General features: G+C 47.5%; 2 protein-coding genes across 3 annotated transcripts; both read left to right on the top strand.

Annotated features, from left to right (window-relative positions):
• The first annotated feature begins 2,277 nt into the window (after window positions 1-2,277).
• On the top strand, window positions 2,278-3,670 carry LOC117583388 (segmentation protein even-skipped). The gene is made up of 2 exons (XM_034271675.1): window positions 2,278-2,540; window positions 2,608-3,670. Exons 1-2 carry the CDS (start codon window positions 2,408-2,410, stop codon window positions 3,576-3,578), a joined length of 1,104 nt encoding a protein of 367 aa, XP_034127566.1. The 5' UTR covers window positions 2,278-2,407; the 3' UTR covers window positions 3,579-3,670.
• Window positions 3,671-13,094: 9,424 nt separating this feature from the next.
• LOC117580477 (ubiquitin carboxyl-terminal hydrolase 43) lies at window positions 13,095-27,305 on the top strand. 2 transcript variants are annotated; one of them, XM_034267063.1, is made up of 7 exons: window positions 13,095-14,103; window positions 20,472-20,558; window positions 22,579-22,797; window positions 22,868-23,137; window positions 23,202-25,053; window positions 25,112-25,995; window positions 26,074-27,305. In XM_034267063.1, the coding sequence occupies exons 1-7, from the start codon at window positions 13,510-13,512 to the stop codon at window positions 26,122-26,124; spliced, it is 3,957 nt and encodes a 1,318-aa protein (XP_034122954.1). In that variant the 5' UTR covers window positions 13,095-13,509; the 3' UTR covers window positions 26,125-27,305. The 2 variants fall into 2 exon arrangements, with proteins under 2 accessions (XP_034122954.1, XP_034122961.1); XM_034267070.1 differs by lacking the exon at window positions 20,472-20,558.
• The last annotated feature ends 153 nt before the right edge of the window (window positions 27,306-27,458 follow it).

The following is a 27,458-nucleotide window of genomic DNA, read 5'->3' as shown; positions in this document are numbered from 1 at the left end:
TGTAGAGACTGCAAGTGTGCAGGTCGGTGGCACCACGATACGCTCGCAGAGGGCAATCAAGTACCTCGGGGTGCTCATCGACACTCGCCTCTCCTTCAAGGAGCACTTGGAGTACGTGCAGAGGAAGGCCAGCGGTACCGCAGGAGCGCTCTCACGGATGCTCCTCAACACCAGAGGTCCGAAGCAGGCAACGCGGAAGCTCCTGACGAGTGTTGTGACGTCGCAGATCCTGTACGCAGCGCCCGCGTGGGCGAAAGCCGCTCAGGTAAAGACCTACATGCGAGGCGTTGAGGCGACGTACAGGCTGTGTGCCCTACGAATAGCGTGCTCGTTCCGGACTGTGTCGGACGAAGCTGCGCTAGTCATTGCGGGGCAAGTCCCACTCAGGGAGCTAATAAGGGAGAGAGCGGAGATCCATACAGCCGTGCAGGGCGAAAGCGATGCGACAAGAGCAGAGCTGAAGGCTGCAGCGAGGAGGAACAGCATCAGCAGATGGCAGAACCAGTGGGACAGGTCAACTAAGGGGCGCTGGACTTACACCCTCATACCGAAGCTGCAAGCCTGGATGGAGAGGAAGCACGGCCGGGTAGATTTTTACCTCACCCAAGCGCTTAGCGGTCATGGCTGCTTCCGCAGCTACCTCAAGCGCTTTGGCCACGAGACGGAGGACTGGTGCCCAGAGTGCGGCACCGGCATAGTGGAGGATGCACAGCACGTCCTCTTCGAATGCCACCGGTTCGACCACGAGCGACACCGCATGGAGACAGCAGTAGGCGCCAGGATCTCCTCCGAGACCTTGGTGCCGATCATGCTGGCCGAGCCAAGGACATGGGAAGCGGCCGCAGAGTTCGCCTCGAGCGTCATGCGAACGCTGAGAGCATTGGAGAGGAGTCGTAAACAGGAGACGGAGTAGGAGCCTTCGAGCGTGCGAAGCAATGCTTTGCGGCAGTACCGCGCGCGACGGGCGCCCACTCCCACCAGAAAATACGGCCCTCATTATGAGTATACCCACTAGTGTAAGAAGTATTATTATTATTATATTTAAAGTATTATTAAAGCTAGATAATTAATTAGAAGGAATAAACAAATGAATACAAAAAACACACACACACACACACAGGCACAGGCAGCAGCGCGCATCATTAACGGACTAACGGAATTGGGTTATTTTTTTGCCGTTCTAAGCGGAGCTTAACCCTAAGCCACAAGCTTAACCCCTTGCGAGCCGCGGCAGGTAAATCGATGACAGCTACAGCTACTGGTACTCCTCCTTTCCGCACCCCACTAGCCACCCAAAAACTGGATGTACAGTTGCCTCCTCTCTGGATGATTATATCATCATAATAAATGTTTTCCCCAACGAAACTGAAACCGAGAAAACTTTTCAAATTAAGTTGCGACCAAAGCAACTCCCCCTCCACCGAAATTGTGCTCCATTATCGTAGATATCCCAGCCCGGAGAATGGTAATGGGCATCCCCAAACTCCAGCCGGGTTGTGTGTGTGTGTGTGGCAAGTGTGAGGCCGTTAAACGTGCAGCATTATATTAAGACTTCATAAAAGAGCAAATAATATGCTGGGGCAAACAACGATCGATAAATGCTATGTACTCAACGTACATATATAAATATGTATTTACATGGCTGTGTACATGGAAGCATGGTGAAAGCAAGCAACCACCCTGCCATACCATTCTGCACTCTCTTCCGTTGTTGCTCCTGCTTGCTGCTGCTGAGCAGCATTATACCATATCATACTTGATGAAGCCGATAAAGTCGCATTATTAAGGGGGCACCTCACGTCTCGCTCGCTCTGGGGCGCCTGCCTGCTTGCGGACAAGCGAAACAAAAGATTCGCTCATCCGCTATGAATACCAAATTCCATTCCTCTCTCTTGCAGTGCACAGACACACACAGAGAGAGAGAGAGAGAGAGCAGGCGAGAGCGAGAGAGAGCTCCATGATAACTTGATTATGTTCTCCGCTGTCCGCCCCCCCGCTTGGCATCCACAACACAGTTATTTTTTCTTCCTCCCTTTTGTTCCGGCATCGTAATTGCCTTCATCGTCGCATAATTGTCAGCCAGCAGCAGCAGCAGCAGCAGCAGCGACGCCTCTCTCAAAGCACCGCAAGATTAGCACCCTCATCTGCTGTCCCGCTCGCACGCCCGGCTGCCTGCTTTGATTGGCTGCAGTGCGGCGGCTGGCAGCCATTGCAGGCACGGTCGCAGCGGTATATAAGGGCCGCGGGGTGGACGAGAGAGGCACACTCGAACTGTGACCGTCGCACAGTCAAGCCAGAGACTCGATCCGCTCCGCAAAGAGAAAATCGAAGAGAAATCATCGAATCGCAGAGACAACGCCCTCTCATCTCACAGAAGCAGCCAAGAAAACACAAATTCGACCTAGTCATGCACGGATACCGAACATACAACATGGAGAGCCACCATCACGACTCCAATGCCGTGGACCAGAAGCCCCTCGTGGTCGATCTGATGGCCACGCACTACGGCAAACCCCAGACGCCGCCGCCTTCGCCAAATGGTAAATTGTCTCAAAGTGGATTCCCCTTCGACAGATGACTAACCCAAGCTTTTCCTCCTACTTGCAGAGTGCCTGTCCAGTCCAGACAACTCGCTGAATGGCAGCCGCAACTCCGAGATTCCCGCTGATCCGTCGGTTCGACGCTACCGAACCGCTTTCACACGCGATCAGCTCGGACGCCTCGAGAAGGAGTTCTACAAGGAGAACTACGTCTCCCGCCCGCGCCGCTGCGAGCTGGCCGCCCAGCTCAATCTGCCCGAGTCCACCATCAAGGTGTGGTTCCAGAATCGCCGCATGAAGGACAAGCGGCAGCGCATTGCCGTCGCCTGGCCGTACGCCGCCGTCTACTCCGACCCCGCTTTCGCCGCTTCCATCCTGCAAGCGGCTGCCAATAGCGTGGGCATGCCCTATCCCCCGTACGCCGCTGCTGCCGCCGCTGCCGCCTCCAATCCGATGCTGCCCACGATGACAGCGATGCCCTCGATGCAGTCCATGCAGTCGATGCAGCAGATGCAGCAGATGCAGTCCATGCAGCAGATGCAGGTCCCCGTCCCAGGGGGACACGCACCCTCGCCGTACGGACAGTACCGCTACAGCCCCTACCACATTCCCGCCCGCCCCCACCACGCGCCGCACATGCACCCACACGGGATGATGGGAGCAGCGGCCGCCTCCTCTGCCATGGGATATCCGGGTGCAGCCATTGCCGCTGCCGCCACCGCCACCATGCCCACCGCCTCCTGCTATGCCGCCCTCACGGTGCCCAAGACACAAACGCCGCCGCTGGATCTGCAGTCCTCCTCCTCGCCGCACTCCTCCACGCTCTCGCTCAGCCCCGTCAGCTCGGACCACACCAAAGTGTTTGACCGCAGTCCCGTGACCCCGGCGACGGCCAGCAACACCACCGCCAGCCCACTGCCAGCTCCTGGTCTGCTGATGACCAGCGCCAAGCGTCCCGCCTCTGAGATGTCACCCCCGACAACGGTGCTGGCGGAGCCCAAGCCGAAACTCTTCAAACCCTACAAGACTGAGGCGTAGGTCCAGCCCCTCCCTCCCCCCCCTTAAAGGATTGTACAAATTAGAATTAGCACCCAAAATCCTATTTATTGAATGCCCCCCGTCTGGATGGATGTATTAGCTATAGTTAAATCGAGTAATTAGCATTAGAAGATCCAACACGAAATCAAAAATAAATCAAATCTAAAAACGATTCGAAAATTATATCCAAACATCTTTGATCTCCGCTACCTGACAGTCCGCTGGGTGATGGGTGAGACTTACCTGGCGATTTACGATCCAACTGAGAGTTGGATTTGTCAGCGCTTTTATGTTTATGGACCTGGCCTCTTGGATTAGCTGTGTGGAGAAACCTGGCCCACACATAGAACCTACACAAACATCGAGCCAGCGAAGGCAGGGCAGCTGCTTGACGCTGCTCCTCAGCTCCTGGCCTGACCTTCGCCTGTAGGGAGGGAAAACTGTGTGCAAATTGAGAGGCGGAACGGGGACAAGCGTGCCTGCGAGATGGCCTTCGGAAGAGCAGTGCTTGGCCACCCACAAGCACGAGGACAACGACATCCACGGGGGTTTGGCACAAGCCAGAAATCAGCACACAGCACAGCAGAGAGTTCGGGCTCCGTCGGTGTTCGAGGCGGGCATTAATGCGATTCGACCCCGCAGTGCCAGGCAGCAGCCTTGGATAAGGATGTGAATGTGGCAGCCTGCTCCCTGCCACGCGTCAGGTTGCATTGCGAGTCAAAATCAATTGCAGTGTCCTCGAATTGTGCTCGGCTAATTAATTGTCACCTCACCCGTTGTGTGCTCCCTCTGTGCTGTGTGCTCAGTTATGGCCCTATGGCTGGCCTTCTGTGCTCCGGCAATTGTCATAATTGAGAAATCATTGGCAAAAAGAGCAAACAAACGGAGGGAGAGAAAGCGTATCCTGGGCAGAAATCAAATTTGGATTTAATTGCCAAACAAAACATGTGTTTCAATTGCACCAGCAGCAGGAGCAGCAGCAGGAGCAGGAGCAGCAGGATGAGCCCTCAAAGGGGTGTGTGGGCTGGTGTCAATTGCTCATAATTCCACAAAGAATAGCATGGCTAAAAAAAGGACAAAACAGAGGGCAGGCAGGACATGTAACAACCCCTGGTACTATATCTAATTGAGCGTTCGTATCAAAACATGTTTTGACACTTGCCAGCGAGCCGTAAAAAATGGTCTGTGAAGTGCTCGAGCCCCTTCTGGTGTGACACCCCTTTCGTGGTGTGGTGGCTGCGGCCTGGCAGAGCAGCTCTGCCCTTTCGGGGGATGCAACACAAGTGGCAACATTTTATGATTTGATAATAAAGATACACAAACAGGAGGAGGATGAGCTCTGTTCGGTGAGGCTCTGTTTTGCCCAGGGGACTTTTGCCCTCGGATACAGTAAATTAAAAAACAGCAAAACGGGAAAATCTCTGCTGGATTGGGGTGTGGCTGGAGTGGGTGCCGCTGGGCAGAGTGTTAACTTTGGGCTGGTGCTGTGCAGGTTGATAATTAATCATGTGGGGATTAGGGCTTAGGCTTGTTTCAAATGTGGCAATCATCAAGTTGTTTATTGAAAAATTATGCGACTATGCGGACGGATTAGGAGACACCAGCTGGGAGACACCAATATCCACCCTCGAATCTCTATCTCTAGCTGTGCGGGAAGCAGCTGCGCTCTTCATAAAAGAGTTGACCGATTCTACGGCTAGTCGTGGGCATAAATGCGATATTATTATCAATTAGGCATTTGTATCTAATTCGGCATTGTCTCCGACAGCGACTCTGACTCCGACAACGACTCATCCCTTGCTCATATTTCAATTCGAGAGATCTTATGTTTTATGGTGGGGCAATCAATGGATGGATGGATGGATACACACGAAAAGCAATGAATGGCAGCCACTTCATGCGAAGTTCTCCCACGTCTTCCATGAGAGAGCAAAACAATGCATTATTCAATAGCATTAACCAAGGCAAGGCTCAGTCTCAGTCTCAGCCTCAAGTCTCCTCCTGCCTTGGATGTGCAAACAAAATTAAGTTTTATTGGGGCGTGATGAGTGGACGTTGGTTTTGGTTTCGGTTTCGGTTTCTGTTTCTGATTTCTTTTAATAGTGAATTAGCACCTCTTTTCTCAAGCGGGGTTTATGGCTGGGGCTGGGGCTGTGGCTGAGGCTGAGGCTGGCACTCGGAGGAATACCGACAAAAGGCAGCTTTTGTGCGTGGCTGAAGGCGACCGCAATCCAGAGAGTCTCCTCTCGAACCTCTCTTTATGAGCTACGAATTTCACACTAACGGTCAATGAATATAAAGTGATCATCAGACGTAGGCTGCAGCCACCGAAGGGTACACGGCAAATCCACACGGCAAAGATCTAAGGATGGGCACAGAAATGTCTTCGCCTGTTTCACATTCACTTCCAGCATAATTGCAAGCCCAAAGCATTTTGAGCGCTAAACGAAGTTGAAAAATGTTTTATGGTTGTGCCAATAGATGGGGAATACCCTTTTGCAATCAGCTATCCAATGAATAAACATCTTTGTAAAATGATGATGCCAGGGGCATGGAGCATGGAAATAATTTCACACATTTCCAGCACACACAGCAGACAGAGTTGTCCGAGTAGAGAACCCGTTTGTCGCCACACATATGACTCGACACAGATCCAACTCTTATGGATGCGTATCTGTGTATCCATTGGATGTGCTGTGGCAATTTGCACGCTGTCCATTAACGGAGCATGGAGACCATGGGCCATTCCATTTATCGGATCTCATTCGGATTCATTCTGCCAGCCTCATCATTTTCATGGATATTAACAAACTGATAATCGCAACAATCAAATTACAAACGGGGGGAGCTGGAATGGCCCTGTTTAGCCAACATTTCCATATCGAGAGAGAGAGAGAGAGAGTGAGGGTAGAGGGTAGAGGGTGGCCGCATTCGACTGCAATTGGTCAGGGTTCATTGTAAATGGTGAATGCTCAATGGAAATTGACAATAAAATGCCCCGGAAATCAAATCAATTGCCCCTTGATGGATGCTGCGGCTGTCCGACGAAAAGTTGCCAGTTTTAGGGTCAGTCAAGGAGGGGGCAGGGGGCAGGGGGCAGCAGGACAGGCCATAAATTTGCAGCTGAGATAATGAAACTAGAATGATTGCGGCAATCACTGGTGTGGCTAAAAGGACTCCCTGCCAGAGGTGGAGCGTGCACTTACTCTGCGCATGTCCCAGCCGCGTACATAGCGATAGATACAGGCTACAGCATACAGCAAACAGGACCATGGCCAGTACATAGAATACATAATGTAGAGAGGGACACTCTCTCTCTGTCTCTTGTGTTCTTTTTTTCAGTTTTTTCTCGCTGCCGATTACCGATTCTAGAGTTTCAGGACTTTCAGATCCTGCGCACGACGGTGTCAACTTTATTGCGGTTTGACTTTGCCCCTCGAGAAGTCAGAATCTACTTTCCACATAGCCCATAGCCACAGTCAGAGCCACAGCCATAGCCAGAACGATGCAAGGTCCCAGGCTCTGCTGCGACCGTGATTTACAATTCTCATTTTTTTCGCGTTATTTTTTTAGGGGCTTTAATGGCCGTCGTAAAGCCGCAGGCTCTCTCTTCCTCTCTCTCTCTCTCTCTCCGTGAGTGCGAGCAGGAGGACTGCATCGGTGGTTCACATTTCGCGAACTGATTCTAAAAAATGAAATCATTTTTTCTCGAATTTCGCAGAGGCTGGACTGTGTCCAGGCTCTTTGTCTTTGTCCTGGGCCATTGCACGTCCTTTTTTGCACACTCGGCTTTGCTTTTTTTCCCCCGCCTCGAGGGCTACCTAGGTCCTGCGGGGTTTTATGACGGAGATGATAATTCTGTTAGGCTGAGGCTCTCGGTGCTGTTCCGTTTTTTAGGCCATAAAAATTAGGCGGCATAAAAAAACTGCATTGGAATTCTAGTTCTAGTTTCAGATTTTTAGGTTTCCAGAGTTCCTCGGACTGAAGCAAATTCGCAGAACTCGGAAGCAAAACACGGAACCGAGTGCCAAATATCCGCCATGCAGCGGCTGACCTTGCCTCCTCGTGCTGGGCCCTAAAAAAATTGACTCGCTGCGGTGTGCTGGAGATTTTTTAGAAATTACTTTGAACGGTCGATCCTGTTTTTTGATTCTGCATCGTAAACAAATAAAAAAGAAGAGCACACAAAGCAGTGCCAGAACGGAACACTAAAATGATCTTTTTATGGTTCCACCGCTAAAAAAGTAAGTCACAAAGTCGCTTCGCTTTCCTCTCTCTCTCTCTGTCCCTGGCTTCTCGGACTTTCTGGCAAGGGTCTGTCGATGCTCCAAGGTCGTGCCTGCTACGGGGAAAGCCGCAGGACGCTTCCACATCAAAGTTTTCGACACCGCCGCTGCTCCAGCTTCCAGGGATTCAGATTCACACGATTAGCAGCGGCATTTTCACGTTTGACATGGACATGCAAATTAACCGAATGATTTCCCGGCCAGTGGTCATGCCCATTAGGGCGTCGCATCAATCCCCCACCTCCTCCCACCAGCAGCAGCAACCACAGTTGCAGTCACCGCCAATGCCACTGCCACCAGTGATGACCTTCAGGGATCGTTTATTGTTCTTCCCTGATTTTGCTTATTTTTTCACAGGCAATTTGCGCCTGCTTCTGATGTGCCTCTCGCTCCCTGCATGTGAGTGTGTGTGTGTGTGTGTGTGTGTGTGTGTGTCCTTTTGGTGTCCTTTTTAACATTTGGCATGCTAAAAATCTGCGCGATCTTAGCCGGAATCCGAGTGGGATTAGAGCATTTATGGCCCTCTCCTCGCAGCCTCAATCCTCCATAAAACACTAAGCGCTTTCCCCTAATGCATCTTTTAGATGCTGTTTCTGTCGACAACTTTTTAATAGAGCATTCCACAAGATGGCGAATGGGCATGAGAGGGAGAGCCTCCCCATTGGCAGCTGGGAAATGCATCCGGATCCAGAAATATCCCATGGAAGCAGCCATCAATTAGCATACAATTAAAGAATGCTTAAACAGGGAAATCAACTTGAAATGCAGCTCCCAGATGCAGCTGTAAGTGGCCGGAGGCTGCGGCTGGGATCAGATCAAAGCGACGACAACATAATTGTTGCTTCACTTCACAGTTTTCGGAGCACACTCAAGACACAGATACACAGATACACAGGCACACACATTGCATATCTGAGTATCTGCTTTTCCCTTATCGTATGTATCTTTTTTATGTCGTTGGGACATGCCGCTGCGGTGGCCTTTGAGAGCCACTCTGACTGCTGGCGCCTGCTAATTGCAGATCTGAGTTGATGGCATCCACTTGAGGACATGTCCACTGCGGAAGTCACTTCCTGATGTCCTTCAGCGGGCTCCGACTATCCCTATCCGTCGTTAATGATAATTCCATGGAGGAGATTTTTGATTTTTGCCAGAATATCTGTACCTGATGCCTGATGCTGAGCAAGTCCGAGACTAATCCACAAATATTGTCAACTCTTTGGCTCTAATCTGCGCGACCTAATCACTTCCCTGAAATGCATAATTGTGCCGTGGCTTTTGATACGCTCCTGGCAAGACACAAAGATTGGCAAATCCCGCTTCAAACAATGCCACGGAGAATGGACAACAAGTAGCGGCGAATTAGCAATCCTATCATGCTTTTATGGCCAGCCCAACTCTTGCCTTGCCTTGCCTTGCCTTGCCTTGGCTCTGGCTGCTGGTCTTCCCTTCTCCCGAATCGTAGGCAGCGTCAACCCCTTTAGGGCGATAATCCTTCTAAATGTTTGCATTAATTTCGAGGCGTGGACGGATTAGGGCGTTCGCCCTGGGCGTTACCCGCAGCAGAAACCGCCGTCCAGGAGGACGCTTGACTGCACCGACTGCGAGGTGCTCGCCGACGACCTGCCGTCTAATCCTTTCGCATTTGCAACTGACTTCTGTGCCAAGTACGCCCCTAATCCCCTGCCCTCCGCGAAGGAGTTGAGTCCCGTTCGGGGACCGCGACAGCGACAGCGACAGCGACTGTAACCGGATTATCGCCGATTACCCCAGATGATCCGCAGAAAGTCAATCTGGTTCGGGCCTAATGAACGCGAAACGACAGCAGCGCAGCCAAGTCAAGTCAAGTCAAGTCAATCCTTTCGGCCCCGTTCCACTCCCACTGCACACAGAAAGAGATCCTTCGATCACGGATCTCTCTGTTTATTTGTTTGTTTTCGTTTGTTTTGAGAATTTCTGGCAATTAAGTTTCGCGATTTGATGCGGGGTCGGGGCCACGGGGGCGAGCGCATCAAATCCGTTTTGGCCATACCTGAACCTGTGTCTTATCCTGCATCCTTTACACAGGCTCTACTCTCTCTTTTTCTCTCTCTCTCTCTCTCTCTCCCTGACTCACTCCAAGGCCGCAAAGTCAACAAGTCGGCTGAGAATTTTCCCTTTATTTGCGTGCATTTTTTATGCCGAACTTTGTCTTCCGCTCATTGCGCAGATGATGCGGGGATTATGCGTTGATTGCGTGCAATTACGACTCCCGAATCCTGCGAAACAGTGCAAACTTCCTGCTAAATCCTTTGAGAGACCAGCACCCCTTTTGTCCAGCCCAAGGACAGCGCGACGCTGTTTGCTGGCATTGCAGCAGCTTGCGTAAAATTTCATAACCCTACGCGGCGGTATGCGGATGCGTTTCGTGGAACGAGCATCCTGGCGATTATCCCCTTTTTACCTCTTGCCAATCCGTTGGCTAAAAAACAGCTCCGACACTTCCGCGAAAGAAAAGACAAATAAAAAACACTGAGAGAAAAGATTGCATACCTGGCAGCATAGATCCTTTTGCCATAACCCACGCAAGATGAGGTCCTGACCGGTTATATAACGGGTTTATATGACGATGGGACAACGATTGGGTATGGCAAGCAAAGGTTAAGAGAGTTAGCCTCAGCTTCAGGTTCAGTTAATTGCTCAGGCAGCCAGCAATTGCCGGCAATTATAAAACAACGCAGATGCGGCGCATCTTTATCGTACTGGGAGTACAACCACTACCAATCCCACCACTCTATAGCTCCAGGATCTGCGAACGGGTGATAAATGTGCGTGATTTGGAATGAATGCGCATCGATTAAAACCGCAGGGCAATCAATTTAGCGCCTTTTACACCAAAATTGGCTTGAACACATCCAATTAATGTCAGCGGGTGAACGCACAAACACAGGCAGTCAGGCAGTCAGGCAGGCAGGCAGGCAGCAACCCCATCCATCCGGGGCCCATCCCCGAGAAACAATTACAACAAAGCAACAAACCACCCACGCCACACAAAGAGAGGAGGAGGGTGAGAGATACATACGTTGGGTAGGGGGTTACAGAGGGAAGCATTCCGGGCAATAAACCTTCAATAAAGCGAATCCAGCGTGAGGCGTCGACGTCTAATTGCTGTTAACTCGTCAACGAGGAGCGCTCCCTCAGGATCCCTGTGCTCCATTTGCTCCCTTTCTGATTAAGTATTGCCGGGGTGGGGCCATCAGATTAGGTGGCAGGGCATCCAGAGTGAGGGAGAGCGACAGCGTGGAAGTTGGGGCGCGGCAAAGTACACTCTTTGCATCATACACCGCAATGAATGAGTGCCCCATAATTGTGACTTTGAGACAAGCGACGGCCATCTTTATGTAGCCATACACTCCCCTGCCCACAACCAGCTCTTTCTACTCTCTTCTTTGCAAACAAACTTATGCTCTTGCTCTCACACTGCACAACACTCACACACACTCTCTCTCTCTCTCTGTCTGTCTTTTTGGTCCGCTCTCTTGCGCATGCGTCTTGGCGCAGAGGGAGACTGCGCGCTGATTGGCTGTCAGGGGGGGCGTTGCTTGGAGCCATTGCGACAGCAGATACATCTGTTTCTGTATCCGCTGCTGTGGGTTCTCTGCCATGCTGCTTTTGCTGTTGCTGCTCTGCTTATGGCTAATAAAGTAAAGCGAAATAAAACGCTACCATGATTGCCATTAATGCCGCAACCATGAATACTAAAAAGTTTTTATGAGAATAAGCTGCAGTTGAGTCGAGCGGGAGTCCGCCGTTTGCAGCATCAGCAGACATGTCAGGTTGATGGCCCAAAAGAACGGACAGGATTCATGTTGATTCATCTGCAGGTGGGCTCTAGCAAACACCAGAATAAATTTAATTTTTTTAAATTTATTTTACATCTCCTCGCACCGAAAGTATGCAACACTTTTATTTATCGTAGACTCTTACGTTGCAAAGACATTTCAATTTTATAGCATCGAGTCATTGTCAGTTAGCAGATGGCAACAGTCTGGCAGCATCTACAAAGGCTTGGCGTTGACTCCCTTAAGTTTTTAAAATGTATCAAATGTGTAGTTTTCATGTAAAATTATCACTTTTTTGTTGACCTTTTTTGATTAAACCATAGTTTTAAGTATTCCAGTGGTCAAATAGTCTTCAACTCTAGCCAATGCGCGCTCATGCACGCTATTTTTCTAATTATTCAATGTTATCAGTTAATATACATGTGTCTCTACATACATTTACATACTGAAGAAAAATCTTTCTTGCTTCCAGAAGGGGGGCTCTAAAAAAAATTCAAATACAAATTTGTAAAATATAAGGTCATAAGGTATACATCCAATAAAAAGTAGTATTTATAAGAAAAAAATTTGATTTTTCACTGGGATTAAAATATTGTTTAAGTCTTAAAAGTCTTTGAAAGCAAGTAATATCAAATAGAACATAAAATTCGAAGAATAGTGCTTGTATATGCATATTTGTGTTGGTATATTTCTGTGCTCATGCTAAAAATATGCTCTCTGTGGCATGTGATCCCAAGGTATAGCAAGCAGGTAAAAAAGGAAGAGCTTTTCAAAGCTCCCACTTTTTTCGCACCTGTTATAAGGATCCTAATAGTACATGTGAGAGCGTCTGGCAGGAGAGAATTTCCGTGACGGTTTAGACACAGGAGAGGATTTCCCTGGGAGAACTTCCCACGTAGGATTCAAATCGACGGTGTAATTTACCTGCCACTGAACATTTTTGGGACGTTTTTATCTGAAACCACTCCGAGCTTACTATATTGGAAAACAATGGAATTTCTTTTCCTCTTTTGTTGCTCGCGGTATTTTTCAAACATTTTCAATGACATCAGTTAACATACACGTGTCTCTACATGTTAAATACAATTACATACGGTTTACAAAGCTTCCTTGCTTCCAATTGGGGTGATTTTAATATTTGAATTTGTAAAATATAAGGTCATAAGGTATACAAACCAATAACAAATATAATTTAAAATACGTAAAATTGATTTATAAAACGGATTTAATTATTGTTTCAGTGTTAAAAGTCTTTGCAAGCTAGTAATATCAAATAGAACCTAAACATCGAGGAATATGATTCAAGAATACGGTATATTTACGGTATATTTGTACCATGGAAGGTATAATTCAATATATTTTTAAAGTCAGGCGGTATATTTGATCGACAAGACAAAATGGTCACTGGTCATACTGGTGCGGGGGGTGTAATTCTGCGGTCGCGAGTTAATATTATTAATCAAAACCGTGAACAATGTGATACAGTTTCGCCTGCCTGCGGCCAAAATGCAAACGCGGAAAGCACTCAATTATTAATGCCACTTGCAACAGTAGCAGCGAGCAAAAGTGAAAGTATTTGCATACCGAACGGAGTGGGTCACTAAGGAAGAAGAGGAAGGAGAAGCATAGGCAGACAAACAAGCGAAACGAAGCGGAAAAGAGGAGAAAATCGGAAATAAAGTGCATTAGAAATAGGTTAAAAATCACTGCTAAATGGTCAATTTGAATTAGTTAATAAGTCCCGCCAGTGCAATTTATATATGTGACGAAAATTAGTGTTTTGCCGTGCAGAGAGTGGGCGAGTGAGAGCTGGAAAGAGCGAGAATGGGCACAACAAAAGAGCAACAAAATGAAGGCGACGCCGCAGCAGCAGCGGCGGCCGTGGGCGCCACCCACACAACACCAACGCAACATCAGAGGCGAGAGGAAGAAGAAGAGAAGGCGAAGACGCTGCCCACACCGCTAGTGGTAATCATTCCTGCTGCCCAGGGCTCGACCATGGCCACAAATGCCGCCAAAAAGATACGCCGCGCCTTCTCCATGCCACGCAATCCGTTTCGCTGGTCGCGCAAGTTCAAGACGGCGGCCGCAGCGGCAGCACTAACAACAGACGTGGAGTCTGGAGCCGGCAAGGATAAAGCCGGGGAGCGTCGAGGCAGCCATACGGCCATTTCGTCCTGCGTAAGCGGCGGACGGGGACGCAGCGGCAGCATTGTCTCGCTGAGCAGCTACGAGGCGGCGCCTGGAGACGCGTCAGCCACCACCACCACCAATACAAATGCCAATTGTAACAGCAGCAACAACACCAATAACAGTAACATTAACAGCAATAAGCGGGCACGTGTTCTGCGCCGTTCGTCCTTCAAGAAATTTCTCAATCGCATTGCCCAGCATCTGAGCGCAACGATAAATGTTGGAGTAAGTATTCGATTTGTATGTGTAATTACTCTCCCCACATTAGTGGTGTGGTGGGACATGCTCGAACATGAAACTTTGCCCCTCTTTCACCTTTCTTTCTTTGGTTCCTTCTTTGTTCTGCTTAGGCTGCAGCTTCTAGCTTCGTGCTCGCCTGCTGGTTCTCTTATCAAGAGCAATATATTTATAAAACGGCATCCATCGCTTAGTGCGTTATCGTTGACTTTGTTTTGCTCGTGTCTGGTTTCTGTGTATTCTTGCCTCTCTTTGTGCCTCCCCCACACTCCACAGTGCACACTACCCGAGCGCACTCTACTCCAATTGGGTTCGGCATTTTCTTTTGTGCAATTCTCTTGTGCATATTTGAATATTTTGAACAGAGCAGAAACAATACGAGTTTTCCTCCGCTCCCGCCACCCACTGGGTAGGCCTGCCTCAAATCGCACTTGGCCACGTATGTTTTATTTTCCATACTACCCCTTCCCACTACTGAGTCACATTTTGCGTGCTCGATGATAACAGAGCGGTACAGCGGCACGAAATGCGGCTTATTGGGACTTTGGATCGGGCTCTCTTTCTCAATGCACTTTTGAAGGTGCGTCAGGCCTAAAGAGTATCCAGAGTATTCCTTAATCTATATGGTCTGGGGCCACTCTTTGTTTTGCTGGGGGTGCGTTGGGAGTACTTTGTCTATACACGATCAATGTACAGTTGCATTCCATTCGATATAAATCCTTTGTTTATACAACTATAAATAATTTGTTGTTCCTTTTTTTTCCCGAAGTGTATAGCAAACGCTCTTCTTCATCGTTCTCAGACAGAATTTAATTTACAATTACCATACCCGAGGACGGAGCATGGAAATTAATTTTATTTTTGAACAATTGCTGTCTCATAATTATCATAATTTTTGTGTTTCTGTTTTGCTTGGCCTGTGTGGAGAGAGGGGAGCGTAAGGTAGCTGTGTGTGGCTGGAGCGTGAAGGTGGGGAGATAAGTGGAACGGGAGCTGAAGCTGTAACTAGGTGTAGGTGGGGGACTTTTGCCTTTTGTTTCGCAGACAACAATTGTTCAAACAATTTTTGTGTAAATGTTGCCAGCATTTGTTGCTCTGCCCTGTTCGTGCTATAATAAAACAAAAATTCAAAAACAAAACAGTCCCTGACTCCAACAAACGGCAACAATACTTTTCAGGTCGAAAGCTGTTGGAGCAAATCCGCGCCAGAAAAGAGAGACAAAAGTTTGCGACAGAGTGGGACCCAGAGGGAGGCACGAGTGGAGTCGAGACTAACCGACTGCTGGGCTCCCGACAAGGCGCTGGCTGACAAATGTGTGCCACGCGCTTGTCAGGAAAGCAAAACAAAAGCGAGCGAAGACAAGTGCAGGGCGCCATGGCACACTGAATCCCTCTCCTACACCTACAAACTCAATGGAATTCAATTTTATCTAATAATATCACATCATACATGTACATACATAATACGCATACACAAAACAAAATTGTTGTTGTAATGGGTTGATTAATTGTGGGGGGCAAGACCTTAGGAACGTATTGCAGTTGACCTTTTTGAGTTGTGAATTCCAGAACAGAACGCTAACTGCATACGAAATCAGTCAGAATTTCATTCAAAGCGCAGTGCAGCGAAAGGGATGGTGAAGGGGAGGGGAAGAGCATGTAATGCTCAATGAAAACAACCGTATATCTAGTAGCTGAATGCCAGAAGCCGATATCAAGTGTACAGTGGAAGCTGCAGTAAACTAAAGCTCAGCTTTAACTGTACTTGTTGTGCAGTTGTTGTTTCTTCCGTCTTTTTCGGGCACCTTTCACCGCTAGCAGCAGAAGAAACAGTAGCAAAAGCAAATCGGCAAACAACTACAACGTACTATTGTTGTTTTTTTCTTTTCCTTTTTTTTAATGACATTATGAGGCAATTGCCCATTGTTGCTGCTGTTATGCTTCGCCACTACGCTACTGCTGCGAGATTACCTCATGAAAAACAATTGCTGGCACTGATTATGATTCATGCCTCAGGCATTCCTCATCTCCCATTGATTTTATTCAAAAGCTCAGCTCAAAAGCGAGAACAGCGGCAGGGCACCAACAACAATAATCTGCCTTATTAAAGATTGCATGGCAAATATGGAAAATAGCAACAAATGAATGGCAATGACGTGAAGAAGAACGGATGAGTGTAGAGAGAAAAGGTGAACAGAGAGCGAGAGAGAGAGTGAGAGTGAGTGTAAAAGTAAAAAGTGACACTCTGTGAAGACGATCTCTTAACACGTGATGGAGGAGGAACACTGATATTATATGTACATACACAGGTGCACAGTACGTACATGAATATGTAATGTACAGTTTTGTGCAAGGTGCATTGCATGTAAGGTGAGGGAATTAATTTTTATACACTTTGCTTGCTCTCTCTTGGTTTATTTTTTAACTGGAGCTGACCCAAAATATGCAACCGGTCTCCGCCAATAGCTCACTCTACTTTCAATACACCTTGGATTTTGTCTATTTCCGTATGCTTTGCAGCCACCCACGAAATTGTGGCTAACGTTGCGGTTGCTGCTGCACTTGTTGATGGGAAGATTAGTACGTAACTTAGCCCGCTTCCCTCTTCCTCCTTCCAGCCACACCCACTCCCCTTGCGTGCTAGCTAGGAAATGTCTGTTTGTTCCGCTACTGTTTGCTGAATTTCTATGATATTCAAGTGCACGATATACTACTGTGTACTACTATTGCTGCTACGGCAGCATGTGATAGCAAGGGGGGAAGCGGAGGCGGGAGGCCTTTCGCCTATTTGTATTTCCGCTGTTTCTGGCTCACACGTAACTGTTTGTTGTTGCTACAGTACAACGCTGCGAATCGCTGTCTGTTGTTGCTGTTTTTGCCTTTTTCACGGGGGTGTGGTGGGGGTATTGCCTCGCACGTTTTGCACTCTCACGCTCTATCGCTCTCTCTCCCCTGTTCTTGTTCTCTCTCTCTCTTTATCTGAATTATTTTCAAGGTAAAATCAATTGAGATCAAACTAATTGAAAAAATGTTTTTAGAATTTTTAGAGTCTGCATTTATTTTCGCATCTCTGCCGCTCGCAGCATGTTTATTTTCATAAACAATCATATCATTTTTTTCGGGTGGGTCTGTGGTACACTCCCGCCCATTAGGAGGAGCAGGGGATAAATAATGTTTTCAGTGGTGCTTAGGCTGTCCAATTAGCCGTTGCTTCCATCACTCTTTGCTTTTGTTGTTGTCCATCCGTCTGGCCAGCAACCGAAATTATTCACGTCACTCCGCGGTAATTACTCTCTGTCTTTGTCTTTCCTTTTGATAATCCCCAACACCCCACCCCAGTCCCTGTGATATATGGTGGATATTGTGGAGCCATATAAAGATTGTTAAAGCTGTCATCAAAAGGTCTACACTCTCGCTTGGGGCGACCCTAAAACTGAGGCTAAGTGAGAAGGTGCAAAATGTATGCCCCATCTGTAGGCCAGAAACCTATTTGCCCTTGCCCAAGGCCCGGGTCCCTGGGAATACTTCAGTCAAAACTAAATTTAGATATCAGTTGGGTAGACAGAAGTCATGCGTATTTATCTTTTCCTTTCGTAATATGTACTCAAAGTATCATAGGCGTAAGACATTTTGAATTTCTAAAAATATTTCGGGTATATCCAATTATGTATATTATTTATTGATTAGTCCTGAAAAATAATTTCAATTAATCACTTGTTCTTTTGATTGATAATTTGTTCAAATATCCCTACAGTTGCGTTACGCACTGTACATTATGTAGATATGGGGCCCATATACGTGTATGATAAGCATTTTATATATTTCCAAGGTGGCCTGATTATAGCTCCCCATTGTAGACCCCAAGAGACAACCTTGACAAAGCTTTTCCGTTCTCCTCCACATCGTAATCGAGGCAACCAAAAGGGGCGTGGCACTTTCAGTGCACATCGCAAGTTGCTCGCCACGTGCGAGAGCGCCTTTACGTAAGTAGATCTCAAAAACAAGATCTAATTAGCAATGTTCTGGAAGAATGGAAAAGGAAAAGGTAGGCGGAGCAGACACTTGATTAAGCCGATAACTAAACTATATCCTAATCTCCAATGTTTGTCAAATGATTGCGTTTTATCTGAGAGACAGACAAGACGAGATTCTCCGAATCACGTCCATGCTTATGACGCGATCGTTATACATAGTATGTATGCATATGTGTGTCACGTGATCGATCGCCGTAGCAAAACTTTTGCTTCAGAATATACTTATATGCACAGAAAATACCCCGCCGGACTTGAGGGAATTTTAAATGCGATTTTATGATTAGGCGACGCATGACAAACGACTGTCGATAGGGAGAACCATGCAGAGACAATACATAGGTACTGAAAGAGAGTGATCGAGAGAGGTCTAACGCTAATAATAGTTTGTGTGTCGAGTGGCTCCATTAATAAAATGCGGTCTAACCGGTAGGAGAACCTAGTCACAGACTCAGCCGGGATGGAGGGGGCCCAAACCAAAAGCCAATTTCATTCATGTTCGAAGACAAGATCTGGGAAATAATAATAGCGTCATGCCAGCAACAACAACAACAGCATGACCCATGCAATTATCTTCAATTATTTACAATTATTTAATAAAAACGTAATCGTAACTGCAAAAACATTAACAAGAAATATATTTGTTGTTGCCCTTTTTGTAGCTTTTCTTTCCGTTGCGGGTTACGTAAAAAGTAAAACAAATACTCGAGAATGCAGTGCAGTGCAATATCTATAACAAAAATGCTCGCAAGTTATCGCGATCTTTCGTGTGGGGGGCTGGCTTATCACGAAACACAATTGGAATTTTCTGGGGCCAAAAAATATGAAAAAAAGTGAAATGAAATCAAAGGAAACCGAAGCCGAAAAGAATTCGAGACTTAAGCTTAATTCGATCAATTTGTTAACTGCTACCTAACTGTAAACAAAGCGTACACAGAGTTCGGTTAATGTTGCTCGAAGCATCTATTACCCTGTAAAGGAAGATATGCTAAGGGGTAGAAAAGGTAACAGGGGAACATTGCGGCAACTGGAGGCGAATGGCAAGTTGAACTGGGAAAACAACGTCTGCTGCTAGACTATGATATGTTGGACTATTCCACAGAAGTAGCCATACACCATACACCATACACCATACACCAAACAAAACCTGACACCACCCTGGGATATACATAAACATTTTGGGATGGGGTGCCCACTTGTTGGAGACTTCAAATGCAAACAAAACAAGCCAGAATGTGCTTAAATTTATAAATAATAATGACGATGACGATGCCATGCCGCTGACGATGTACATACAACATTTGTATGTAGATGATGATAAAATTGCTGCCAGGGTAAATTGAGACAAGTGGCCGATGGCTACTTCTATGCCCTGTTTGCGGCTCAATTAACAGAAGCTGAGGCGGGGGTACTCGGACACGGCACGAGGTATGGAAAGAAAGGAGAAATTTGAACTGCGGCATACGGCATACGGCAACGGCATACGCGTCGTATGCGCAACATACAAGTCTCGAAGTCTGGATCTCCAGCTGTGTGAGAAATGCTTCACATGGCAGCCGGACCAACAACGCGATTAGGTCAGCAGCAGCCACAAACAAACATTCATATAATATGTATACGTATAAAGAATGAACGCTGAATACACATTTATACACCGAAAGAAGATCTGGACATGCGTTTGTGGCAACTTAAAAATTCCATTTAATTTATTTGCCACAGCCCCGATTGCCGCTCGGCTGTGGGCTCCTCGGTTTACATCACCGTGGAATGGGACTTAATGGGGTTTGTCTAATGAGCAGAGCTTGTGCTTAAATGCAAAACCTTTTCGGCTTAACGCCACGGAGCAGGAGCTCTGGCGCCACTCATATTCCCAAACAAAATCCGCTTATCGAACGGAACGGTTTGAAGGTCAGTCCAGGGCTTGGGACTTTAAGTTTGCCACAGATGTTCGAAGTGCTTTAAATTGTGCCTCAAGTTCATGCCCTTTTTGGTGGCATCTGCCTTTTGTCAGACACTAGAGCAGCCACTTGGCTGCCATTCAATATAGTTTCTCTTGCTCCTCCAAACCATTTCGAATATGGCAAATGTCGGATGGAGCAGGCAACCGTCAGTTCAATGTCAATTTTCTTTGGCAACAATATCTGGCTCGGAAACAATAACATAATGGATAGGGTGGAGGTGTCTCAGGGCGAACTTTCTATGCGAACTTTTGTGGGGAACCTCTCAAAAATATCTATGCTAACCATACGCTATTTGAACTGTGCTTAATTGCTCTTTGAACTAACATTTCGATTCCCCCACCTTTACGTTTGCTGCATCTCCAAGTCGGAGGAGCAGAACTCTGCCGCCGCAAGTCGTGTGAACTTGATAGACATCGTTCCCTTCTACACCGGATGCTGGCGCAGGAAAGAGGTATAAATCAAGAACACATTCACATTCAAAGTACAGTGCATCGCATGCTGGTAATGTCATGATCATCGGGAGTAAAGCCGGTAACCCCCACACGATAGAGATCCACACACCACGCCCACCCACCAGCTGACAACCCAAAGCGATTTATTTCTTTATTTCTTACTGCTTTTTGTTTGGCCAATTTACTATTTGCCATTGGATTTCTTTCTTTCTTTCTTGTTTTGGGGATCTCTGATGCGTGGGTTTTCGCTTTCAGCAACAAGACAAAAAATTGGTAAAAATATAACCGGCTTTGTATTCGATTTGTGCGCCGCTTTTGCTGGTCTCTGTCTTCATCTATGATTTGCTTCTCTATTGATTCCATTATTCGTTCAGTTTTTGTTTCTTTTTTGTAAGTTTTGTTGTTGTTGTACCTTGTGAGCTTTGGCATCGATTTGCTAGACACAACTATGACGCTGTCATCTATGGCCCTGTCTCTGGGTCTGGTTCTCTCGCTTACTCACCGTTGGTTTGCTGCTTTTTGTTTTCTGCCTCCGTCATTCGGTCTTTCACTTCCTACTACACATAAAAACATCTGTGTGTGCATACACGAAATAAGCCCACTTAGCATTGACCGCAGACCCACCATTGCAATCGCATCTTCATGCAACCCATACGTACGTCGCATGCAACAGACCCCCAATGACCTTTAACCATTCGCTGCCCCGCAGTTTTTCGCTTTTCGCTTCGCACTGGCGGTTGCCAATTTCATAATCCACAAAATTTCACTGCCGTTAAAGGCACTCAGCCCCACAGCAATAGGCACAGCCACCAGCCCCAGTCTTAGCCTCAGTTATAGCCCCACATTTCATTTGATTTCGTTGCGATTCGTTTCCAAAAAAGCATGTTTATAATATCGTAAATCGTACCCCCCAAACTACCTCTCTTTAGAGGTGTTGCTCCAGTTGCATTTAATGCGAGTACAGTGAACACACAAAGCAGGTGGACACGCCCAGCAAAATGTGGAAAATTCCCAAGAATATTCTTTATTTTGCTCAGTTTTAAAAGAAAGTTTCCTTTTTATAATATTCTTTTGTTTTTCGAACATAGAATATTTTAAGAATTTTATTTTGATTTTGTCTGTAGCTTCTTTTCGGAGAGTGGAACTCAACCTATTGGACTTTCGTTCCTTGGTTTTGACGTGATTTTCCGCTGTGGATTTAAGACTTTAAGTAACTTAAAATCTGTGGGATTTAATGGCATAATCGTTCTTATACTTTTGAGATAAATTCTAATGGAAAATTTTCAATTTTTAGGCTGTGGATGAACTCTCATTGCGTGACTCAATTCGAAATGCTATTCCTTTGATCACTTGAGCACACAAGTCTTTGTAGTAAATTGATCCACTCACACTCACACTCACACACACCACAAACACACATCATTGATCCTCCACGTTTGCGTAGCTCTTTAGCTATTGTACGATTATATTTTGTGTTCAGAAATGGAGATATGTATGTGTACCGATAATGGATTCGACAAATATTAGAATAAGATATGTCTTTGGAATTAATGTACAAACACTTTGCATAGTAGAAACATTGTATAATTATTATAATTATGATTACGAGGAAATGTTTGTTTTCATTAAATTTGTTGTAGAATCGTCTCATTATCACTGCCTTCTGCCACATGCCATCTTTGTCTGTCAGTGCCGATTAAGAGCATTTCAATATTCGGCCTCTAGTTGGGTTTGCCTTTCTTTCTTGTTCCTTGTTGTTGGTTTTTATTTGAATTTTCTTATTTTTCAACTAAAATATTTCTTCATTTATCGCAAATTGATGTCCGAGAGCTGCGCTAAACAATTTTTAATTGGCGAAATTGAAACCCATTTACTCTCCAATCCACCTCACCCCATCCAATCCGTTGCTGGGGCTGAGGCTGGGCTGACAAACGGGTTTCTTTCAGCCATCAATTTGTTGTACTCAACAGCAACTAACACAATCTCTCTCTCTCTCTCTCTCTCTCTCACCTTCCCCAGGCGAATAAACACCGGCAAACGAATGGATTGGGGTCGGCGAGCAGCGGCGGCGGCGGAGATCGAGTGCCTCCCATTGGGGGATATCAGTGGCCGCCGGATCAGACGCCCGGAGTGATGGGGCTGAAGAATCATGGCAACACCTGCTTCATGAACGCCGTGCTGCAGTGCCTCAGCCACACGGACATACTAGCCGAGTACTTTGTTTTGGATCAGTACAAGGTAAGTGATTGAATGATTCGTTGGACACTGGAGGATAACACTTCTAATACTCACTCTTTCCCCGCCACAGGCTGACCTTAAGCGACGCAACAAGATCAATTCGCGAAAGTTCGGCACCAAGGGAGAGCTCACCGAGCAGCTGGCGAATGTGCTGAAGGCCCTGTGGACATGCCGCAATGAGAGCGACCACAGCACGGGCTTCAAGGCGGTGGTGGATCGATATGGGACGCAGTTTCGCAGCTCAACGCAGCACGATGCGCAGGAGTTCCTTTTCTGGCTGCTGGACAAGGTGCACGAGGACCTCAATACGGCCAGCAAGCGACGCTACAAGAGCATCAAGGTACGAGGAAATCAAATCAGAATAAAATCTGTGCTAATATCTTTTATTTTTACCTCACACACAGAACTCCTATGGCCGGTCGGACGAGATCATTGCCGCCGAGACGCTGGCGAATCACATCCGATGCAACAACAGCTTTGTGCAGGCCGTGTTCCAGGCCCAGTTCCGCTCCTCGCTGACGTGCCCGCGCTGCAAGAAGCAGTCGAACACCTTCGATCCCTTCCACTGCATCTCCGTGCAGCTGCCGCAGCTCACACAGCAGACGATCTTCGTCACGGTGGTGTACATGAAGCAGCAGCCGCGACAGATCAAGATGGGGTTGCGAGTGCCGGCTGGATCACCGATTGTGGCCCTGCGAGAGCAACTACAGACGGACACGGGAATTGCTGGTTCGCGCATGGTGCTAGTGGACCTCAATGCCGAGGGATTCACGCATGTCTTCTATGACACGCAGCCGGTGGACACGCTCAGCAGCATTGAAAGCATCTACTGCATCGAGGTGCCGGAAGCGGAGACAGAGAGTTCCAGACCCCAGCCAAAGACCGCCGCAACCCCAAAGGCCTCATCCTCCCCGTCGGCGCCCGAAGCGGCAGAGAAGATCACATCTGCCCCTGCTACATCAGCTGCCCCACAGGCAGATCTACTCCTCCTAGTGGCCAACGTTTACAGAGCAAAGGATGGCAAGGACATGACCCGATTCGGGGCACCATTCAGTATGAAAGCGCCGCGTGACTGCTCCTACCAGGATCTGCAGAAGCGGATGCTGCGCGAGATGTCGCCGCTGCTCAAGCCGGAGGTCTTCTCCTATGCCACGCCGCTGGCGGATATGTTCCGCATACGGCTCCAGGACCCCTCCGCGGACCCTGACACCTACCTGGAGCAGGTGGAGCATCCGCTGCTCACCGAAATGATCGACATGGCGCTCACAGTGCTCGCCTCGGAGGCGGGGCCGCCGCACATTAAGCTTCTGCTGGAATGGAGCTCGCCCGAGGAACACTTCCTCGCCCGCCAGCAGGAGACCGACGATGAGGCCGTAGTCGAGCACGAGAGCGTGGCACGGCTAAGCGCGAGCAAGGCCAAAGATACCGCCGCGCTAACGCTGGAGCAGTGCCTGGAGCACTACACCAAGGCGGAGACGCTTAGTGCGGAGGACGCCTGGCGCTGTCCCCATTGCCAGCAGTACTTGCCCGTGGTGAAGACGCTGGGCCTGTGGTCGCTGCCCGATATTCTGGTGGTGCACTTCAAGCGCTTCCGCCAGCACCAGTCGAAGGGTCCGCAGGCGGCAAAGCTCACCACGATGGTCAAGTTCCCGCTAACCGCCTTCGATATGTCCCCCCACCTGGCCAAGGGTGTCCACGAGAGTGCAACCAGCAGCTCCCTGGGATTACTGGACGGCGGTGGTCGCGGCTCTAATCTGTGGAAGCGGGCCCGCTCCGGTGACTCGCGCTCCTCCACCCTCAACTCTCGCTGCGACCCCAAGGACACGCGGTACGATCTGTATGCCGTTTGCTACCACCAGGGTGATACTCTCGAGACGGGCCATTATACGGCGGCCTGCAAGAACCCCTACGACCGGCAGTGGTACAAGTTCGATGACCAGCGCGTCAGCAAGGTGCCCGAAGACGACATCGAACAGGACATCATCAATAACGAGGCGTATATGCTGTTCTACCAGCGACGCAGCGTCGATGTCGCGGAATGTTCCGGATCCAGCTCAAACTCTGGGGATCACTGGGTCTCCCGCATTGCCCCGGCACCAGCTTCGGCAACCTCTTCATCGGCCGCCTCAACATCTGGCAAGGAGAACGACGGGGCTATCAAGGCGGATGCGGGCTCTAGCGAAGTGGCCGAAAGTGGTCCTGCCGCGGAGAAGGCTCAGTCCAAGCCCGTGCATATTCCACTTGTGGGTGAAGAAGGTAAGAGAATGAGCTGCATAAGCAACCGTTGCATGCATATTAATCTGTATGCTTTCAGTTGCTCCCGAAATCACAGAACCTGCGGTACAGGAGGAACCTAAATTTGCCGCCCACGAACTGCCCCTCAACATTGAGGAGTTGGCCTTTGCCGATGCCGATGCGGATGTTAGTTTGTGTGAAGATACCAAGAATGAGAGGATTGAAGCTACACCAGAGCCAAGCCCAATAAGTGCAGCTGCAGCTACAGAACCCAAAGCTGCTGCGGCAGCGGAAGCAGCTATTGAAGAAGTCACGCACATATTTGCCATGGACGAGGAGCAGAAAGAGGAGCCCATGGATCTGTCAAAGGTTATAAACGGTAGCGAAATTCTGCCCGAAAGTCTGCCTATCGCTGAAGTGGTTCGGACCAATGGCCATGTGAGTCCCTCCTCTAGCTCGGCATCGTCGGAGAGCTCGCTCTCGTCGCGTTCCTCGCCACGTTCGCTTACCACATCCGTGACGGCGACATCTACGCTGCAAAACAAACTCAATGGCCACATGAACTCCGCATGCTCAGGCATGTTCAATGGGAATGGAAATGGGAATGCGACTGTGAATGGCACGCACCCGCAGCTATCATCCAGCCTGCAGCTCACGCGGCAGGTGCTGAGCAACCATAATTGGCACGGATCGCGGAGCAGTGTCTCGGCTGTGGAGAATGCCACACACCAGCAGCAAAAGCAGCAAGCGGCGGCGGCGGCTAGCCTCAGTCTGCGGCACTCCTTCTCCACCAGCTCCAACTACAAGCTGCGCGAGTGCACCGAGACGCTGTCCTCGCTGCTGCGCAACTCGACAAATACGTGCAGCAAGGACACTTTGCTGTTTATTGATCAGCAGAGCCATCATCACACGTCAGGCCTGATCGAGGATGACGATGATTCGTATATGGGAAGATCCTTGTGGGTGAGTTCCACTCTAACGAGAAATTCATTTTTTCTATTGAAATCTTACTAAATGTCGCCTTCAATGTATATTCCGCAGATATCCCCAGTGACGCCACATAAACTGATTACAGTTTCGCCCAAGAATTAATTTGCGCCGACGAAGAACACACAAAACACAAGCAGGAAGCAGGATGCAGACACACACACAAAAACGCACTATAGCCATAAGTCTAAAGTTTACTTTATATTGATATTTCTAACGTTTAAGAGAACGATCGATAAGCATTACGAGGACGTTATACAACACGGTTTACTTTAGTAGGATATATATTATATATACATACATATATATACAAGATAATCCGATAGCTGCAATATGGCATTACGTGGTAAAGTAGAGAGGAAAACTTCTCTAGGAATTCATTAAGCTTAAGTTTATTTATTTTAATATGATGGCCGTTTCTAGAGCCAACGACGAGAAGGACTCTTGTTCATATTTTACCACTTGACATTGCATTATATTCTGTATAACTACAACATTAATTACTAAGCCAAACAAACAGTGAAGTACAATTTCGATTCGTTTCGGTTTAGTTCCCCACGCCCCCACACACATTTCGCCCCTACCAGTACAAGCTTCTCTGTATAGATATAGTACTCCTCCATCCATTTCGGATGTGTATCGATGAAGTGCTTGGCATTACCAATTAATTTTAGATCTTTCTTTCTACACGAAACCAAGTTTCAAAGAACATTTCTCTACGTATAGATACCTACAGACAACCTCGTATATAGATCTACCTTTATTATTCTTCAATTACTTTTGTACACTTTGAATTGCCATTTACCAAACGATTTGCCTAAAACTTGCAAGATTTGTAAGCACACACGAAAAGGCCCCATATATCTATGTATGTATTTCTTTCGATTCACATTGGTTCTATATACCAGATATTAATAATATTAATATACATTGTATGTACATGTATAGAATGTATACTGAAACATATTACTTTATAAATAGTGTATTGTACATGTAGAAAAAGCATTACACCAAAACATTATATTGATAACAAATGTTTAAAGACTCTATGGCATTGTTTTTGCAAAATGTTTATTATACATATATACGTACTGTACTCTACATATACATACATATTATGTATGTATGTATTATATATATACACGACACATCCATGTATACACGGAACGGCGGACAAGGATCGGGACTATGGAACAGTTGGAAAGAAATGGAGAAGAGGAAGGAACTTTATTACGATGTGTAATGTTCATTGAATTCATAAATAAACGTGAAATTGTTGGAAATAATCGAAACTAAAAGTTATAAATGTGGGAGCTAGTCGGAATGTGGTGCTTTCAGATATGAAAATCTCCATATTAAATGGACAAAAGAATCTAAAGCAAAGACAGCCGAAAAGTCCGCTACACAAAGTGCCAGCGGGCCCCCAAACTTGAGGCTCT

This window comes from Drosophila guanche, unplaced genomic scaffold (genome assembly GCF_900245975.1).
Source record: "Drosophila guanche unplaced genomic scaffold, DGUA_6, whole genome shotgun sequence".
NCBI lineage: Eukaryota > Metazoa > Arthropoda > Insecta > Diptera > Drosophilidae > Drosophila > Drosophila guanche.
This window is presented reverse-complemented; position numbering and strand designations above follow the sequence as displayed.

What these genes read in the sequence shown, in the direction of transcription:
- LOC117583388 (XM_034271675.1), top strand. Translation starts at nt 2,408, where the DNA reads ATGCACGGATACCGAACATACAACATGGAGAGCCACCATCACGACTCC. An exon ending in GCCGCCGCCTTCGCCAAATG is followed by an intron (nt 2,541 to 2,607) that starts GTAAATTGTCTC and finishes TCCTACTTGCAG; the next exon opens with AGTGCCTGTCCAGTCCAGAC.
- LOC117580477 (XM_034267063.1), top strand. Translation starts at nt 13,510, where the DNA reads ATGGGCACAACAAAAGAGCAACAAAATGAAGGCGACGCCGCAGCAGCA. An exon ending in GATGCTGGCGCAGGAAAGAG is followed by an intron (nt 20,559 to 22,578) that starts GTATAAATCAAG and finishes CACCTTCCCCAG; the next exon opens with GCGAATAAACACCGGCAAAC. An exon ending in TCCACTTGTGGGTGAAGAAG is followed by an intron (nt 25,054 to 25,111) that starts GTAAGAGAATGA and finishes GTATGCTTTCAG; the next exon opens with TTGCTCCCGAAATCACAGAA.